The 21,081-nt window shown below is 38.4% G+C and overlaps 2 protein-coding genes across 2 annotated transcripts; both read left to right on the plus strand.

Annotated features, from left to right (window-relative positions):
• Positions 1-347: 347 nt before the first annotated feature.
• On the plus strand, positions 348-12,315 carry LOC144438933 (sialin-like). The gene is made up of 10 exons (XM_078128160.1): positions 348-542; positions 5,027-5,218; positions 5,691-5,924; positions 6,637-6,724; positions 7,627-7,713; positions 7,933-8,063; positions 8,578-8,727; positions 9,906-10,038; positions 10,246-10,490; positions 11,113-12,315. Exons 1-10 carry the CDS (start codon positions 525-527, stop codon positions 11,350-11,352), a joined length of 1,518 nt encoding a protein of 505 aa, XP_077984286.1. The 5' UTR covers positions 348-524; the 3' UTR covers positions 11,353-12,315.
• An 869-nt stretch (positions 12,316-13,184) lies between these two features.
• Positions 13,185-20,761, plus strand: LOC144439290 (sialin-like). Its single transcript, XM_078128569.1, has 10 exons — positions 13,185-13,202; positions 14,677-14,868; positions 15,179-15,412; positions 16,174-16,261; positions 16,804-16,890; positions 17,110-17,240; positions 17,745-17,894; positions 19,310-19,442; positions 19,652-19,896; positions 20,522-20,761. The coding sequence occupies exons 1-10, from the start codon at positions 13,185-13,187 to the stop codon at positions 20,759-20,761; spliced, it is 1,518 nt and encodes a 505-aa protein (XP_077984695.1).
• The last annotated feature ends 320 nt before the right edge of the window (positions 20,762-21,081 follow it).

The raw sequence follows: 21,081 nt of genomic DNA on the forward strand, positions 1-21,081 counted from the left end.
TATGTGTGCTTGTACCAGGATGTACAGGATATAATATATTATAATAAATGCTGAGGGAAAACATAGGGCTTGCTCACAAATATTTGAAAATATTGTCGGCGAGCCTCCAGAGAAAAGGAGAGAATCGGATTCCCAAATTCAGCACATTGCAACAATTTTTTATTTTACTTCTGTCTGTTGGAACAATATTTTTTCTCAAGCCATTACGGGATCAAATGATTTTTTCTCCTTCACCTGCCGACAAATGTTTTTCCCAATATCCCCCCCCCCTCGAAATCAAATGATTCTCCCCTAACGCTACATGTAGATACTTGGCATAGGATAATATCCGACCGCCACAGCATCGACGGAAGTGGTTCTGATAAACCCGGGACGTCCACGTTCTTCAACCTTCAAATTCGTTGCTTACTTTCATCTGAAAACGTATTTGCCTTTTAAAAGTTCACCAGCAAGAGTAACTGACGCCAATCATTTGAGAAGTAGCTAACCATATTATTAGTGACAATCAACTTTGTAGGCGAAAAATGGCAAACAGTAACTGGGTGAGTGCATTATTATAGTTTTTCTATCTTTAGTCAACAAGAACTTGCTGGTTCATACATGCGCAAGTATATATAGTACATACTGCAAACTGTACAGTTGTGTCGTCATCTTAGGATATATACCTAATTTAGAGATTGATTCAAGTGCCTGTGGGCATACCCGTTTGCAAGTAGACAAGAATATCTAGTCTTGTGGGGATTTTGACTATCGAGATATGACAGGTTTCATTACAATTAAAGTTGTACAAAACGTTTGTTGACAATGATGGAACTGTGACAGCAATATTAATAGCTTTTGCAAGCTTTCTGACAATAATATTAGGGCGATTGGATCATTATTTTTATGTACACGGTGATTTTGTTACAGATGACATATTCATAATTTTAGTAAATTCAATATTTTGACTACGTTTTGCCCTAGCCCTACGTCGACTGAAAGGTCTGTAGACTTTCTCAAGGACAGTAGACTTTCTTAAGGACGTGGAATTTAGACCACAAGAGCATAGACAACAGTCTACATTTCACACATAACTAGAATTCATATTGATCACACTGGGCAGTAGCCTGACCAAACTGCAGGGGGGGGGGGCAGAACTTTGTCTTGGTGCAATCGTGCATTAAAAATTTAGAAAGATGTCCAATTTACATAAATGTGCATGCAATTTACATAATTTCTATTTTAGCATACGCAATTAAATATATGTAATGCCATAAAAAATGAAACAGCTGGTCAACGGGCAACCTAACCCATCACATTGAGAAGGTAGGTCGATTTCATTTTTTCACAATGCTTGACAAGGATAAAACAAACCATATATATTATGATAGCAAAATATTTCAGGTCGAGTTTAGATAGAACTTATTCAGTCATCTTGATACTATCTCTTGCAATTTGTCTGCATAGCTACAGTTAGGAAATGTACACAATTTACGGTTAAACAATGTTGTAGCTCCTCTCACCCTCTCTTCTCAAAAAATGTTAAGCCCACCAAAATGAAACATTATTTTAGCCACCCCTTCTGTGACAGAAGGGGTGCACTAAAAAGAATTAACGAGGTTTTAAACAAAAATAGCAAAAACTTGTCATCCCCAAAACAAATAAAAGCCTGTGACCATACTGGTGTACTCTTGACAGAAAGCAGTGACATAGCTGAAACTTTTAATGACTTCTTTTCAAATATTGGGCCTAATCTTGCAGCAAATATAAATTCTCCCGAAAATTTTGATAGTTACCTTACTGACAATTACCCCAATTCAATCTTTTTTCGTCCAGTTAACGGAAACGATATTGCCAAGGAAATCAGTCGCTTAGATCCCCGGAAAGCTATGGGACACGATCATATTCATCTTAAACTCATCATTGATTCTGTTCATTACATTTCTCGTCCACTAACCCACATTATTAACTGTTCTCTCACTGAAGGCATATTTCCAGACCCACTCAAATTTGCAAAAAATATCACCAATCTATAAGAAAGGCTCAGTACTTGAAGCCAGTAACTTTAGGCCCATTTCAATTCTACCGATTCTCAGTAAGGTTTTCGAATCAATTGTACATGACCAGCTAACCACTTTCCTTGACAAATTTAATATTATTATAAATACCCAATATGGATTTCGAAAAAAATATAGTACAAAACTTGCTTTAGCTGATTTGGTTTCAGACATTACAGACAAAATGGACAACGGTTTTATTACATTTGGCATCTTTATTGACCATAAAAAGGCTTTTACTATCGAATCAGAGGTCCTTATTATCCTTGTCCTTATGTCCTTAATGTATTGTCTTACAGCTATTATTAATGTCTACCCTTACGTTACATTAACTAGCCAGCTGTTACAGTCATCAAGAAAAGTCAGTTGCGCCAACAATGTAAGAAACCCTACGTAATTATTTAAACATTACAGGCATCTTGGCTGTTCATCCATGTTTAAAATTTGACATGAAATATTTTGCTATCATTATGAACAAATGAAATCGACCTACTTACCCAAGGTTACCCGTTGACCAGCATTTTTTATTTTTTCTGACCTTACATATGATATTTAATTGCGTATGCTAAAATAGATATTATGTAAATTGCATGCAAATTTATGTGAATTAGATTTTTCTAAATTTTGTTGCCACAAATCAATTTTCTGTTTGGTTTTCGCACAGGGTAATACAGAGAGTAAAAAGATGCTGTTCTATCACACACAGATTTTATTTAGAAAACTACATATTTCATACTTTCATGTTTGATTTTCATTTAAATAAACATCATTGACAGTTTTTATGCCATGGTAAGATGACACACTGAAAATACAAATCGGAAACTTCATTGGTGAGCTCAAACATTAACGGTCACTTTCTCCAGCTTGGGGGTGGGGGTGGGAGGGGGTATCAGTGTTTTTTTCCATTGGGCCGACAAAAAGTCACTGACCCCCCATGAATAAACTTTCATAGCATCTGACAGTAAGCTGTAGAGGGAAGAGATTTGAGACTGGGATATGTCCACCTCTTTGTGTGAGTGTGTGTGTGAATGGTGCTAGGAGGTCTCCCCTAAAAGCCCTGGAGGTTGTAAAAAGCAACTACATAAGGTTGAAAGATGGTTTAAATAAAGTTTCATAGCATCTTGACAGTAAGAGGTGGAGGAAAGAACTTTGATTTGAGACTGGAACATGTCTACCTCTTATGGGGGTTCTAGGGGGTGTCCCCCTAGAAGCCCTGGAGGTTTTTTACTTCTAAAGGCAATGTTTAGGCGATTCACAGACACTTTCAGACAATAATTTGCAAGCTTTACAAGACAGCGCTAACATGTAAAAAGCAACTACGTAAGGTTGAAACATTTTTGAAATAAAGTTTCATAGCATCTTGACAGTAAGAGGTGGAGGAAAGAACTTTAATTTGAAACTGGAATGTGTCTACTTCTTATGGGGGAGGGGGTCCTAGAGGGTCTCCCCTTGAAGCTTTTTATGTTTGTTTTTTACCAATTTGGTGAATCTTATTGTTGGTTTAACGAATGAGTGGCCTCAGGGGTGATGGAGTCAAAGGGGTCCCCTCCCGGCAGATCTGCAGTTTTTTGTTTCTATTTAGGCAAGTTTTAGGTTATTCATAGCCTCTGAGATATATATTGCCAAGCTTCGGAAAGCTAAAGTAAATATAGCTTTTTTAAATTAAGTTTTCCTTGTTATGAAGTGGGCCTGTAACATTGGTATAGGGGCATTGATATTGCATGTATAGTAAAGTTACTGACGTGTTAGAGCACTTTAGGAGGTCATACCTAGTGTACAATAGAAACTTGAATTTGAGACAAGAACAAATATATATATGTACCACAGGCTAACGAAACTGTCTGGTCCCTGACATGTGTTTGAAAATGTTTGTCATGATTTTACAAGTGTCCTTGTTGGAGAGGTACGAGCAGGTTGAACAGTATACTCGAACCTGTGCATCATTTCCCTGCCAAGACATTTTTTTTCTAGCAGCAGTGGTCCATCTTTTTTTCCATCACCCACTCATATCCGGATTTTTTTTTCAAGCAACTCCATTTGGCATCTTTTTTGGCATCTTCCAAGCCCAGGATATCAAATGGTCCACCCCTTATATAATGGGGGGTAGCGAATGATTACATAAGCGGACAATAGCTGAACCGTTTTCAAACCACCCCAGTCACCATGACCTTTGATATCATCAATCTGATTAAAATCCGATGTAGCGTACACATCGCGATTTCTTTTTGGCTGTTACATTTACTGTCGTTGGTCCATGTAACGAGCGCTCACAAAAGAACAGACGATAGTAAATGTAACAGCCAAAAAGAAATCGCGACTTGTGCACTATATCGGATTTTACTCAGATTGGATATAGATAGACATTGTATCAATGGGTCAGCCTGTAAAACATTATATTCATGATAGTTTTATAAAGAGATCCTAGCTAAATACAAAGTGTTAAAAACCCCAGTAATATTAATTATCTTAATACATAGTACTTTTTCAGATTTGTTAATGTTCTCTTCGACCTTTTTCTTTTCTTACATTCACTGAAACATTAAGGAGCGAGAATAATAGTTCAATGTAAGATAAAAACAACACAGTTATGTTAGTACGATCTCCCTGAACCCCCTTCTTTCAGACAGCATACTCCGGGTCAGTACCCGACTCATAATTGCAGCTGTTTATATACGGACATCAATACAGTGAACACAAAAAGATCAATGACTTACACACATTGTATAATACTAGTCTCAAGAAGGGCCAGAAAGGGTTAGATGGTAATTAGTATGTTTTTCAACGGGTGCAAATAAACATATATAGCGAAAAGTTTAATATTGTTGGCTTTTAAGTGAAGTTATGTATTACAACTTTTACTAGGCTGTTGAATCTTGACTGTATCACAACCTATTATGGGCTTCCAAAATACTTTCTGTAGAGTACGGGTGTTTGAATTTACAAACATGCACAATTTAAAGCCACAACTAACTCTTGTTGTATTCTTCTAGGTGTGTTTTCGGATCCTTGCACGACATGTGCTGGCCGCCATGATGTTTTTAGGAATGTTTGTTTTGTACTGTCTTCGAAATAATCTCAGCGTTACTATCGTTGCCATGGTGAACACAACAGGGAAAGAAGCTGACAGATATAGTGGAGATTGTCAAGGAAAAAATGACAGTGATGTGGATCTTGTAGATGAGGTAATTTCAAATAACATTATGTATGTATGTATGTATGTATGTATGTATGTATGTATGTATGTATGTATGTATGTATGTATGCCTGTTTGTCTGTCTGTCTGTCTGTCTGTCTGTATGCATGTATTTATTTATGTACGTATGTACGTATGTACGTATGTCTGTCTGTCTGTCTGTCTGTCTGTCTGTCTGTATGTATGTATGTATGTATGTATGTATGTATGTATGTATGCCCATGTGTGTACGAGTATACGCATGTGCGTATGAATGAATGGATGTATAAATGGGATGGATGGATGAAGTTACTTTCTGTGTGGCAATACCATCGTCCAATCGTTTCAGTGACAATTCGTTATCATAGTTATTATTCCAATCTTTCAGTTTAGGAACTGAAAAAAAACATGCCCACACGTCCCTATAATGTAATATAAATATATTCTGCACGTTTTCCATATCAATATTTATATTTTTCTAGCTTGGAGAGTTTTACTGGGACAGCTATCACCAGGGTCTTCTCCTGGGGGCGTACTATTACGGCTATGCATCGAGTCAGATATTCGGTGGTTGGCTAGAGAAGTACATCGGTGGCAAGATTGTCTTTGGTGGAAGTATGTCCATTGCATCGATACTTACACTACTGTCACCCCTAGCTGCACGGGCAGGTTTCTGGGTGTATTTTGCTGTCAGAATATCGATTGGGCTTTCACAGGTAACTTAAAATGAATATAAAATTTCAAATCAAGCACAAAATTGAATTAGTGTTCAATTATGATGCTTCGTTTCTCTTCGTGCATTTTAGTCTCCTGTCATTTCTGTTGGTATTTTTGGTCTTGTTATTTCGTTTTCCTGTATTGTCTTGATCGCATACTGTATACGTTTGTGCACAGCGTGGAGGGAGATGGGATGGAGAGAGAGTGAAGAGAAGAGTCAGGACAAAGAGAAAGTAGCTGGGGCAATGGCTGGGTGGGAAGACGGGCGGGCGGACGGAAGGACATACATACATACATACATACATACATACAGACAGACAGACAGACAGACAGACAGACAGACAGACAGACAACAAAATCACTGTTGATGATACATTCATTATACACGGCACATACCGAGGAACACGCCGCCAAATTATAATGCAATGATTAATTATCACTACTCGGCCGATTACTCTCCTTGTCGGCATTACCAAAGAGTATTTCAATTTCCAACTACTGGTAAATATTTTTTCCAGATGGAAGTAAACAGGAATAAAGAATAGTAATAGTTGTGTTTTGCATGAATTGCTAATAACAATTGCTATACTGTCAATAAATCGCTTGTAATTTTTATAAAATCACATCAACTGAATTCAAATTATTGTAAGTTTGCAACAACAACAAAAGGATTATCGTTAAACATACACAGATTTGTGTTACATATTGCAGGGAGTTATATTTCCGGTACATCATCAGATGTGGGGTAAATGGGCTCCTCCCTTGGAGAGAACAGCTTTAATATCAATTGGTCCATCAGGTGAGTTTGACGTGGGCTCGAGGCTCCTCCCTTGGAGAGGACAGCCTTGGTGTATTTTGATCCTTCTTAGTATGACCACAGACCCTACACATGGGCTCCTTCTATGGACAGGACAATGGTGTCGATTGGATACATTGGGGTTGGTTTGACGTGGGCCATTCCCATGGAGAAGATATCTTTGATATTGCTTTGACTCGTATCGTATCGTATCTATCGTATCACATCCCGTATATCATTATATTATATCATATAATATATCTTACCATATATCATATCAGTATATCATATATCCTATCCTATCCTATCCTATCATATCATATCATATCACATCACATCATATCATGCCATATCATACCATATCTCACAATTAATATCACACCACGCGACATCATGGGGTAACTGACGTCACTTGGGCACCTCGGGTCGTGTGAAAATCGAACGTATTTTACTGCATTTGGGGTACCCCTGGGAGCCTATAATTAAATCCGTGATTCACGATAAATAATTTGGTCCGTCTTTCCAAAATATTTTAGACAATTTGAAGTGAAAAATTATTTCATCACTAAATGTGGAAAGATATCCTCAAAATACGGTATAATTCTTACGGAATTGATAACAATAACCAATTACATGTCGTCCCCATCTTGGGTCAAGTCAGGCCAGGTCAAGTTGCCCCTGCTCCATGAGGAGGGTCGACTTGGGGCGCCCCGAGTGTGACGTCATGTAGAAATCGAACGCAACTTGGGGCAACTTAGGTGCCTCGAGACACCCTGGGTTGCATAATCGAACGCACCCCATATAACAAAGCATGGTACATTTTATGTGAAGCATGTTATGAGATGGTGTTTCCAGCGACTACCACTAATGTTAATACTGTCGGTTGTTTTTAATGCTTTTGCTAGGTTGTAATGCTGGTACAATTTTCGTCAGTGTTGTTTCTGGTGTGATGGCGGCCAACATTGGTTGGGACTCGGTGTTTTACATGACAGGTATGGACCCCACACGTACTATTTAAATCTACAATGATTTAATGAGGACACGCACAATATACACAATATACACATAAAAGGGACAGAATTTGGCAGGGAGAACTGAGTTGGTAGTTCCTGTACAGGTATAGTCGATAAGCGATAGTGATAATCTTGAACGTGAAACAAACGACAAAAGGTGACATGCATGTTGTATTTCTCTCTACTGCTATGCTATAGGTACTCTTGGTTTGACTTGGGTGATAGGATGGATATTTCTAGCCTACGATTCACCGGAAAAACATCCAAGAATTAGTGACAGCGAAAAGAATTATATAATCGAAGAGATTGGCCCAAGTTCTGAAGACAAGGTGAGAGAGAAAGACTGACAGAGAGAGAGAGAGAGAGAGAGAGAGAGAGAGAGAGAGAGAGAGAGAGAGAGAGAGAGAGAGAGAGAAATATTATGCTTTCGTTTATATGTTACTCCATACACGTCTATGGTTACTGTATGCTTCTGAAAAATTCGATCATAACCTGGTTATTCAGGAAAAAGTGGAGGAGGGGAGGGGCGACACGAAAAGGAATGACACCTGAAACTATGCGTAGAAGTTGGAATGACAGCATTAAATAGTTCTCACTCTCATTGATAGAATTCGGTTAGTATGTAATATAGGTGAGTAATGTAAATCACAATTTCTTACTTTCGATTGACTAGTTGGATAACATATACAATCAATAGTTGAACATAATATTTTGAGTCCCTTAACACCCGCAACCCCCCCCCCCCCTCCCCCATCGCCATGTAAAGTTCTACTTCTGGCAGTGAGTTATTGCCATCTGTCTGAAATTGTATCAAGTGAAATACATACGTTTATATTTGCTCAGGATCCCAAAGTACCGTGGATGAATATATTTACTTCCATTCAAATATGGGGATTGGCGGTTGGTCATTTCTGCAGTAACTGGGGATTCTATACTCTCCTGACGTCATTTCCTACTTACTTGGATCAAGTTCTTGGATTCGATATCAGCGCTGTAAGTTGTGTGTGTATTTTGATACGGAACAGTCTACCCGACCTGTTTCCCACTAATATGGAACAGTCTATCTGTTATACATCAGTTATTTACTCTTGATAAATTCAAGAAAGACATTGAGACAATTCTTTGCAATTATAGTTTCACTCATCTATTGGGGTGTTTCCTTTTCAACTCCACATTACTGGATTGATGTACAAAATGTACTTTATCAATGTCTTGATTGATTGATCGGTTGATTAATTGATTGAGTGATTGGTTGGTTGATTGGTTGATTGATTGATTGATTGATTGATTGATTGATTGATTGATTGATTGATTGATTGATAGATAGATAGATAAACACCACTACATGTAATTTTAAAAAAATTCAGTGATCTAATATTTTGGTCTTCTGTATTATAGTAATTACGAGGGGTGAGGAAGGGATCATATTTTATAAATCGATTCTCGGGAGGGCCTTATTTTAGAAAATGGAATTAGGAGAGGGTCACAGTTATTGCATTAGGGAGCCTTCGGTATTTACATGGGAGGGCCGGAGGATTCGGGAGGGGGGGGGTCACACTTTACAACCCTGTTCTTGGGGGAGGGTCATATTTTGCATTATAATGTTGGGGGCGGGGTGTCACATTTTACAATCCGTAATTATGTGACCAAATTGAAGTGGTCAGTTGAAAAGGCTTACAGTGTCCAGTCTGGATCAGTATCTCCAAAAGCATCAGCTAACCAGTACCAAGAAAATCCTCAAAAGGAACAAAGTTGAACTAGTGGAGGCTCATCTGGCACACACCCTTGGTCAGCAGATATTATAGAGGCTTCAAATACATCCACTATTGGAAGGAAGTGACAGCCAAGAGAAGGGGGAAGAGGATGCTTCTGCTTCTGATGCTGCTGCTGCTGATGGTAGCAGTGATGATGATGATGATGATGATGATGATGATGATGATGATGATGATGATGATTTAGTTTTGAATGTCATAGAGAACAAGGACAGTGATACATGTACTGACTCAAGCCGTGACAGTGAGTCAGATGAGAGTGATACTGATAATGGCAATACTGAAGGAGGTGATGATGATGATGATGATGATGATGATGATGATGATGATGATGATGATGATGATGATGATGATATCAGGGAACCCATATTTAACTTCTCATATCTGTTCATTTTCTAGAATGGCGTAATTTCTGCTTTACCACAACTACTACAGTGGATATCTGTTGTTTGCTTTGGCTTATTGGCGGACGTAGTACGGAGAAGGAAGATCATGTCGACGCTATCCGTCAGAAGAACGTTATCTGCCGTTGGTTGGTACATTTTTTTTTATCAAACCAGTAATAATTGTCGGCTCATTATGACATCATCAATTGATTGTGGCGGAGTATGGTGACACGACAGTTGATTAGAAATTAAATTACGCAGTGATTAAATAATTGCCCTAAGAATGTACAACAAAACAAACAAAAATAAAACAAAACACACTCAATATTAAATAATCATTTTTATATTTCAAGGTATGTACCTACCGGCCGCATTTCTTCTCGGTGCTGGGTTTGTTGGATGTGGAAAGGAGGGATTAGCCATAACACTTATATCTATCGCAACGTTCTTTGGCGGAGCAGGTTTCCCAGGATTTAAAGTCAATCACGTTGAACTGGCTCCACGATTTGGTGGAATTATTTATGGATTCACAAACATGCTTGCGTCTATCCCAGGTTTTGCTGCCCCATATGTAGTAGGGTCACTTACAAATGAAGCAGTAAGTCGGTTGCCTTTGTTTTTCTTTTAAATGATGTCCGTCTATCTGTGTGTCTGTGTCTGTGTGTCTGTCTCTCTGTCTGTCTGTCTGTCTGTCTGTCTGTATGTATGTATGTACGTACGTACGTACGTACGTATGTATGTATGTATGTATGTGTGTGTGTAACGTATGTTTTGTATGTATGTATGTATGTATGTATGTATGTATGTATGTGTGTGTGTGTGTGTGTGTGCATGTATGTTTGTATGTTTGTATGTATGTATGTATGTATGTATGTATGTATGTATGTATGCTTCATGGAAAAGACACACCGTGTCAAATGACGACGCCCCCGTATAACTATCTATTATAAATAATGAAGTGTTGTTTCTTGTTCGAAGTGGGGTTTGGGGTGATGGTTGTCATAGATACATGGGCAGAAAGAGAATGCCTTCGTAGTTTCACTAACTAGGATCAAAATGAACGCTTTCTCACAGATTCTTTCTTCTTTCGTTGACCTTCATACTGTTAATTATTATGCGCTTTCTCCGCCAAGTTTCTCTATCATAAAAAAATCTTCTAGCTTGTCTATCGTCACCACACAATACTTGTAATTGTCCATTTTTATCCCCTTCATTAACAGAATACTCGTTCAGAGTGGTTAATTGTCTTCGCAATATGTGCAGTACTGTATTTCATTGGTGGAACTGCTGTTCTTTTAACTCTACAAGTGGACGAACAGGACTGGGCTAAATCGAAAATTAAGACTTACGCAGATAAAGAACTCCAAGATGAACTCCCAGATGAAGTCGAGCTGGTTACCAATGGAAAAACACCAGGAAACATTGATCCAGACGGGAAGAATAACACTACCAAATATTAACCTAAAAGGAGTCATTTCATGACCGTTATTTTCTGGCAATATTCTACATTGCGAAAAGAGGAATATGGGAAAATGAAATATAATTAGAAAAGTAATAATTAGTTCTTTTTGATCACGACAAAGGGGTCTAAATAACTTATGAGTAACATTTCGCCTGTTCAGGACGACAGGCTTTGTCAAACTGTCTAGTTGCTAGCGCTAGACAAGTCCATGAAGTCAGTGAACCCCAAGCTGCTATAGTGACATAAACTGTGGATAAGTAGCATCCTGGGCGGACAAATATACCATATTTGGACATAACATAACTGTCCAAATAAACACTAACTTTATGGGCGACTGTGTTATTGGTTAGTATTGTGTGATTGATAATGACTATAGAAGGGAAAGCAGTGTCACCACCATGTTAAAGGAACTTAATGGAAACCACTATCGGAGCGAAGAAGAGAACAACGACTTCAGCTCATGTTTAGAATCATAAATGACCTAGTTGCAATCCCTGCTGAAACCCATGTTAAATTCAACCCAATTCAAAACATTACTGATACAAGCATGTAAAACAGACACTTTCAAACATTCCTTCATCCCACGAACTATTATTGACTGGAATCACTTACCTGATAACATTGTAACTTGCACAAATTTAGATCAATTTAAATCTGGTTTATCAGAAATACCAACTCATTATGACTAGAGACTGCGCACCTGCAGGATTACTGCTCAATTCTTTAGTTACTCTGCAGTATTATACATATACAGATTAACAAAGACACGGTGACTGTGTGGGTGGTTGTGGATAAATTTTTTAATTGCATCTCATGCATCTCGAGACTTCTAGAGTCAACAACTTTGACTATACTGTGAGTGAAGGTATAAATCGTAACGATACTGTATAGGAACTAGACGAATGATGTCGCGGAATGTTGAATAAATATCACTTATTTTAAGCTTTATCGGCAATTGTAAGTGTATGGTCAAACGTTTACAATCTGTCAGACCACCTTAAAAATGTTGCCCCTTACGGTTGTTAACAATTGCAATTACGTTCATTACATTACAATGAAGTGTATGTAACTACTAGACTCAATTAACAATTCACAGCTACAGTAATTACAATTATTGTATATGCGTAATTAATAAATATTTATTTTCAGTGCAATATGGTAATTTGTTTTGTTACTTTTAATTCGTTTATTGTTGTTTTAATATTAGAACTCCACTTCAATCTCCCGCATCAAGTGCCATAAACTCGATCAAATGCACGAAAACACTGCATGTCACGAGACAGGGAAGTGTCCCGGATGACCACAACCAAACACAATGAGTGCAAGCTACTAAGAAAGGGTCTACAATAAAACAATATTTGTCTCAATGATTAATCATTCATTTTTAGGTCCCTTGAACTACCTACTGTGTAAATAAATGGGTGGTGTTTGGATACACAACTAACTCTACAGACCAGTAGGAATTCGTCATCATGTGAACACAATTTCAACCTTTGATTTGTAACCTTGTAGAACCAAACAAGAAATGGCTTTTAGTAAATTTACTTAGTTCATATCGACCATTCAAGATCAGATAAACTATTTTTATTATGATTTATGCCCCGGGGATTTATGGCTCTTAAACTCGGCAAGATCAGTTGACCAGTACTGTTCGCATCGACGAAGGTGGTCCTGATAATCCCGGAACGTCCACGTTCTCCAAACCTTCAAATTCGTTGCTTACTTTCATCGGAAAACGTATTTGCCCTTTTAAAAGTTCACCAGCAAGAGTAACTGACGCCAATCATTTGGGAAGTAGCTATTAGAGAAAATCAACTTTGTAGGCGAAAAATGGCAAACAGTAACTGGGTGAGTACACTATTGTAGTTCAAGTTTTCTATCTTTAGTGGATTCGCTGGTTCATACATGTACAAGACTTGGTATATAGTACACGATGTCTTTGCAAACTGTACAGTTGTGTCGTCATCTTAGGATTTATAACTAATTTAGAGGTCCATGGTGGATTTGAAATAAAAATGGGCGTTACCGTAATAATAGGGCATATCCACAGGCACTTGCATCAATTTGTATGATTTTAATTTATTACGATTAAAGTTGTACAAAACGTTTGTTGACAATGATGGAACTGTGACAGCATTATTTTATGTACACGGTGAATGCAAATATGGATCTATTAAGCATGCAAATGGTGTGATTCATTCGTGGTGGCCCAGGAAATTAGGCCTATACAAAGTAAAACTTTAAATCGGTAGGTATATAGGTCTTGCAGTGTTTTGTCGCCTTCTGAATCAGGAATCCGATGTCTTTAAGGTGTTGGTGAACCACTGTTGTCGCCTCTGATTCAAATCTGATATAGGAATATGGCTCGGTTGCATTATTTATCTCTATTCCATTAGTATACTGTCGTTTGCTTTCGATGTGTTGTTCAGGAGAGCACCTCTTCCCAATATACGAAATGGAAAACCGAGGTAAATGAAGCAATCTAGCCGCATTCCCACATCAAATTGGAATCAGATTGGATGTTGGTTCAAACTTGTGTTTTGGCAAGGTAGTCAAAAATGAAAGATTATATTAAATATTAAAGTACATATGTCACGTAATAAATTTTACTCCAAAATAGTATCTTCAGTACACAAAGTGTTTATGTTTACAATACAGATGTTATCGTTACGACCTCGATGTATAATAGTATGTTATTTATTTACTCATTCCAGTCATACGCCAGTTATCACAGCTGCCGATCGTCTAGACTGTCGACAGTCGCTCGCGCCTTTTTTCCCCTACGTATTAAGTCGTCGCCGCGCTCCGATCCGGCGCAACACTATTATAATCGCATACTGATATCGAGGGCCGAAGACGCTTATATTGTGCACTATACATCGGATTTTAATGAGATTGGATATCGATAGACATTGAATCAATAGGTCAACCTGTAAAACATTATAGACGAATTGTCTAATTGTCGGTCAGTACCCCGACTCATAATTGCAACTGTTTATATACGGACATCAATACAGTGAACACACAACCATTAATGACTAACACACACATTGTATAATACTAGTCTCAAGAAGTGCCAGAAAGGGTTAGATGGTAATTTGTGTATTTTTCAACGGGTGCAAATAAACGATATCATGCGAAAAGTTTAATATAGTTGGCTTGTAAGTGAAGTTATGTATTACAACTTGTACTAGGTTGTTGAATCTTGACTGTATCACAACCTATTATGGGCTGCCAAAATACTTTCTGTAGAGTACGGGTGTTTGAATTTACAAACATGCACAATTTAGAGCCACAACTAACTCTTGTTGTATTCTTCTAGGTGTGTTTTCGGATCCTTGCACGACATGTGCTGGCCGCCATGATGTTTTTAGGAATGTTTGTTTTGTACTGTCTTCGAAATAATCTCAGCGTCACTATCGTTGCCATGGTGAACACAACAGGGAAAGAAGCTGACAGATATAGCGGAGATTGTCAAGGACAAAATGACAGTGATGTGGATCTTGTAGATGAGGTAATTTCAAATAACATTATTTATTTATTTATTTATGTATGTATGTATGTATGTATGTATGTATGTATGTATGTATGTATGTATGTATACACATGTGTGTATGAATGGGTATATGAATGGATGGATGGATAGATACAAGTTACTTTCTGTGTGGCAATACTGTCGTCCAATCGTTTCAGTGACAATTCGTTATCATAGTTATTATTCCAATCTTTCAGTTTAGGATTTGAAAAAAAATGCCCACACGTCCCTATAATGTAATATAAATATATTCTGCACGTTTTCCATATCAATATTGATATTTTTCTAGCTTGGAGAGTTTTACTGGGACAGCTATCACCAGGGTCTTCTCCTGGGGGCGTACTATTACGGCTATGCATCGAGTCAGATATTCGGTGGTTGGCTAGAGAAGTACGTCGGTGGCAAGATTGTCTTCGGTGGAAGTATGTCTATTGCATCGATACTTACACTACTGTCGCCCCTAGCTGCACGGGCAGGTTTCTGGGTGTATTTTGCTGTCAGAATATTGATTGGGCTTTCACAGGTAACTTAAAATGAATATAAAATTTCAAATCAAGCACAAAATTGAATGAGTGTTTTATGGTGCTTCGTTTCTATTCGTGCATTTTAGTGTATTTGTGCATTTTAAGTCTCTTGTCATTTGCGTTGGTATTTTTGGTCTTGTTATTTCGTTTTCCTGTATTGTCTTGATCGCATATGTTTGTACACAGCGTGGAGGGAGATGGGATGAAGAGAGAGTGAAGGGATGGAAGAGTCAGACAGGGCAAAGAGAAAGTAGCTGGAGCAATGGCTGGGTGGGAAGACGGGCGGGCGGGCGGGCGGACAGACAGACGGACGGAGGGAGGGACGGAGGGACGGACAGAGAGACAGACAGAGAGACAGACAGACAGACAGACAGACAGACAGACAGACGGACAGACAGACAACAAAATCACTGCTGATGATACATTCATTATACACGGCACATACCGACGAACACACCGCAAAATTATAATGCAATGATTAATTATCACTACTCGACTGATTACTCTCCTTGTCGGCATTGCCAGAGAGTATTTCAACTTCCAACTACTGGTAAAAAAAATTCCAGATGGAAGCAAAACAGGAATAAAAATAGCAATAGTTGTGTTTTGTATGCATTGTTAATAACAAATTGCTATATTGTCAATAAGTCGCTTGTATTTTTTTTAAAAATCACATCAAGTGAATTCAAATTATTGTAAGTTTGCAACAACAAAAAAGGCTTGTCGATAAACATACACAGATTTGTGTCACATATTGCAGGGAGTTATATTTCCGGTACATCATCAGATGTGGGGTAAATGGGCTCCTCCCTTGGAGAGAACAGCTTTAATATCAATTGGACCATCAGGTGAGTTTGACGTGGGCTAGTCCCTTGGAGAGGATATCAATTGGTCCATAAAGTGAGTTTGACGTGGGCTCCTCCCTTGGAGAGGACAGCCTTGGTGTCTTTTGATCCTTGTTGGTATGACCACAGACCCTACACATGGGCTCCTTCTATGGAGAGGACAATGGTGTCGATTGGATACATTGGGGTTGGTTTGACGTGGGCCCTTCTCATGGAGAAGATACCTTTGATATTGCTTTGACTCGTATCGTATCGTATCTATCGTATCATATCCCGTATATCATTATCTTATATCATGTCATATATCTTACCATATATCATATCGTTATATCATATATCCTATCCTATCCTATCCTATCCTATCACATCACATCACATCACATCATGCCATATCATGCTATGTCTCACAATTAATATCACACCACACCATACCACGCCACATCATATATCAAAGTATGGTACATTTTACGTGAAGCATGTTATGAGATGGTGTTTCCGGCGACTACCACTATAATACTGTCGGTTGTTTTTAATGCTTTTGCTAGGTTGTAATGCTGGTACAATTTTCGTCAGTGTTGTTTCTGGTGTGATGGCGGCCAACATTGGTTGGGACTCGGTGTTTTACATGACAGGTATGGACCCCACACGTACTATTTAAATATACAATGATTTAATGAGGACACGTACAATATACACAATATACACATAAAAGGGACAGAATTTGGCAGGGACAACTGAGTTGGTAGTTCCTGTACAGGTACAGTCGATAAGCGATAGTGATAATCTTGAACGTGAAACAAACGACAAAAGATGACATGCATGTTGTATTTCTCTCTACTGCTATGCTATAGGTACTCTTGGTTTGACTTGGGTGATAGGATGGATATTTCTAGCCTACGATTCACCGGAAAAACATCCAAGAATTAGTGACAGCGAAAAGAATTATATAATCGAAGAGATTGGCCCAAGTTCTGAAGACAAGGTGAGAGAGAGAGAGAGAGAGAGAGAGAGAGAGAGAGAGAGAGAGAGAGAGAGAGAGAGAGAGAGAGAGAGAGAGAGAGAGAGAGAGAGAGAGAGAGAGAGAGAGAGAGAGAGATTATGCTTTCGTGTATATGTTACTTCATATACGTCTATGGTTACTGTATGCTTCTGAAAAATTCGATCATAACCTGGTTATTCAGGAAAAAGTAGGGGGGGGGGACACGAAAAGAAATGACACCTGAAACTATGTGTGGAAGTTGGAAGGTCAGTGTCAAATAACTCTCACTCTCATTGATAGAATTCGGTTAGTATGTAGTATAGGTGAGTAATGTAAATCACAATTTCCTACTTTCGGTTGGATAACATATAAAATCAATAGTTGAGCATAATATTTTGAGTCCCTTACCCTCCCCCATCGCTATGTAAAGTTCTTCTTCTGGCAGTGAGTTGTTGCCATCTGTCTGAAATTGTATCAAGTGTAATACATACGTTTATATTTGCTCAGGATCCCAAAGTACCGTGGATGAATATATTTACTTCCATTCAAATATGGGGATTGGCGGTTGGTCATTTCTGCAGTAACTGGGGATTCTATACTCTCCTGACGTCATTTCCTACTTACTTGGATCAAGTTCTTGGATTCGATATCAGCGCTGTAAGTTGTGTGTGTATTTTGATACGGAACAGTCTACCCGATCTGTTTCCCACTGATATGGAACAGTCTATCTGTTATACATCAGTTATTTACTCTTGATTAATTCAGGAAAGACATTGAGACAATTCTTTGCAATTATATTTTCACTCATCTATTGGGGTGTTTCCTTTTCAACTCCACATTACTGGATTGATGTACTTCATCAATGTCTTGATTGATTGATCGGTTGGTTGGTTGGTTGGTTGGTTGGTTGGTTGGTTGATTGATAAAAAGCACCTCGTGTAATTTAAAACATTTTCAGTGATCTAATGTTTTGGCCTTCTGTAGTTCAGTAATTACGAGGGGTGTGGAAGGGATCATATTTTACAAATCGATTCTCGGGAGGGCCTTATTTTAGAAAACGGAAACGTGATGATGATGATGATGATGATGATGATGATGATGATGACAATGATATCAGGGAACTTATAAAAGTGACCAGATCAGGCAGAGTATTCACAACATGGAAAGCACGTTTTAGATACTAACTAGATTGTGTATGATTATAAGAGAAAGGTAACTAGCCAGTCTTTTACTGTTTGTCACTTTATCTATACAAATATTGCTTTTCAATACATCATTTATTTTGTATGTATACATATAATGGGAATATTGATTAACGTTCACTATATGCAACTGTCATGGGGAGTCGAGGGTCATGTTTTACAAAATGGGGCAAAGAGGAGGGTCACTTTTTACGAATGGAGAATGGGGAAAGGGTCACGTGTGATTTCCTCCGCCTCCTGTAAATACTGAAGGCTGCCTTATCTAACTGGCATTATTTTTTATTTTGGCCGCTGCTGCCACCGGTTCCACACCCTTCTGCGGCCACACTATTCCACCACAGCCACCATTTATGTCTGTGTCCTTAGATCAGATCATATCAGTCAAATCGCTTCTGACAACCATACAGCGATTCAATTGTTATTTGAGGTGAGACTGAGGAGTGGGTCACACTGGAGTGGAGGGGGAACAGTGTGGTACTATAGTACTAACATATTGTGGATAATGTGATGGAATGGTGATGTTGGCCTCGGTCTCAACAATGTCGATAGTGTGCCCATGTAGTCTATTGTAGGTCTTTAGTTCTGGCAATTAGATCAAACGCGGGAATTACCGTAATTACATGTAGTACGTACAGTACCTTTACACAAACTCACTGTGGTGGTGGTGGTGGTGGTGGTGGTGGTGGTGGTGGTGGTAGTAGTAGTAGTAGTAGTGGTGGTGGGAAATAACCAATGTCTTTAAAATCATGAAATCGCTGTCAGCGATAGCATCGAATCCATACATTGATTCTGTACTGACACTCGTGTCCCCTTTCAAATCTGACAGCATTTGAACCCATATTTAACTTCTCATCTCTGTTCATTTTCTAGAATGGCGTAATTTCTGCTTTACCACAACTACTACAGTGGATATCTGTTGTTTGCTGTGGCTTATTGGCGGACGTATTACGGAGAAGGAAGATCATGTCGACGCTATCCGTCAGAAGAACGTTATCTGCCGTTGGTTGGTACATTGTTTTTTATCAAACCAGTAATAATTGTCGGTTCATTATGACATCATCTATTGATTGTGGCGGAGTATGGTGACATGACAGTTGTTTTAAAAATGAAATTACGCAGTGATTATTTCCCTTGGCCTAAGAATGTACAACAAAACAAACAAAAATAAAACAAAACGCACTCAATATTAAATTATCATTTTCATCTTTCAAGGTATGTACCTACCGGCTGCATTCCTTCTCGGTGCTGGGTTTGTTGGATGTGGAAAGGAGGGATTGGCCATAGCACTTATATCTATCGCAACGTTCTTTGGCGGAGCAGGTTTCCCAGGATTTAAAGTCAATCACGTTGAACTTGCTCCACGATTTGGTGGAATTATTTATGGATTCACAAACATGATTGCGTCTATCCCAGGTTTTGCTGCCCCATATGTAGTAGGGTCACTTACAAATGAAGCAGTAAGTCGGTTACCTTTGTTTTTCTTTAAAATGATGTGCATTCGTCTATCTATCTATCTATCTATCTATCTATATGTCTGTCTGTCTGTCTGTGTGTGTGCGTGTGTGTATGTATGTATGTATGTATGTATGTATGTATGTATGTATAAATCTTTCATGTCAAAGACACGCCGTGTCAAATGACGAAGCCTCCGTATAACTGTCTATTGCAAATAATGAAGTGTTGTTTCTTATTCGAAGTGGGGTTTAGGGTGAAGGTTGTCATAGATACTTGGCCAGAAGGAGAATGTTTTCGTACAGTTCACTAACTAGCTAGGATTAAACTGACCGCTTTCTCATAGATTCTTTCTTCGAGTAGAAACATAATGGTAGCAGTGTTTTAAATGATGGTAGCTTTTGTAAAACTGTAGTGAACACTGCACGCACGTAAATTTTGGTAATAATTTTGCTTCAGAGACGTGCACGCATTGCTGATTCTGATTCTGAAAAGGCGACCTTTGACCTTTATAATTTACATGATTGCTTGCCTTCCCCACCAAGTTTGTCCACCATAAAAATGTTCTAGCTTGTCTATGGTCAACGCAAATACTTCCAATTGTCTACTTTTTATCCCCTTCGTTAACAGAATACTCGTTCAGAGTGGTTAATTGTCTTCGCAATATGTGCAGTACTGTATTTCATTGGTGGAACTGCTGTTCTTTTGACTCTAAAAGTGGACGAACAGGACTGGGCTAAATCGAAAATTAAGACTTATGCAGATAAAGAACTCCAAGTTGAAATTCCAGATGAAGTCGAGCTGGTTACCAATGGAAAAATACAAGGAATTGTCGATTCTGACGGGAACGATAACACGAGCAAAAAATAACTCAAAACGAGTCATTTCGTGACTGTTATTTTCTGGCACAGTGTTTGCAAAAAACAGAATATGGGAAAATGAAATATAATCAGAAAAGTAATAATTAATTGGTTCTTTTATCCCCACAAATGGGTCTAAATAACTTACGAGTAAAATGTCGCCTGTTCAGGCCGACAGGCTTTGTCAAACTCTCTGTTTACTACCGCTTGGAAGTATTCTTGCATTTACGACCATAGTCAGAAACATGTACAGCAAGTCTGGTAAGAACCAAGTTACGGACAAAGGCATATTCTACAGTAAATTTAAAATGATCATATTATAGTACAACT

Source organism: Glandiceps talaboti, chromosome 8, assembly GCF_964340395.1.
Source record: "Glandiceps talaboti chromosome 8, keGlaTala1.1, whole genome shotgun sequence".
NCBI lineage: Eukaryota > Metazoa > Hemichordata > Enteropneusta > Spengelidae > Glandiceps > Glandiceps talaboti.

Excerpts from the sequence above, each read along its gene's own strand:
- LOC144438933 (XM_078128160.1), top strand. Across the intron at positions 5,219-5,690 it reads ATGTGGATCTTGTAGATGAG|CTTGGAGAGTTTTACTGGGA; the intron begins GTAATTTCAAAT and ends ATATTTTTCTAG. Across the intron at positions 10,039-10,245 it reads AAGAACGTTATCTGCCGTTG|GTATGTACCTACCGGCCGCA; the intron begins GTTGGTACATTT and ends TTATATTTCAAG.
- LOC144439290 (XM_078128569.1), top strand. Across the intron at positions 15,413-16,173 it reads TATTGATTGGGCTTTCACAG|GGAGTTATATTTCCGGTACA; the intron begins GTAACTTAAAAT and ends CACATATTGCAG. Across the intron at positions 19,443-19,651 it reads AAGAACGTTATCTGCCGTTG|GTATGTACCTACCGGCTGCA; the intron begins GTTGGTACATTG and ends TCATCTTTCAAG.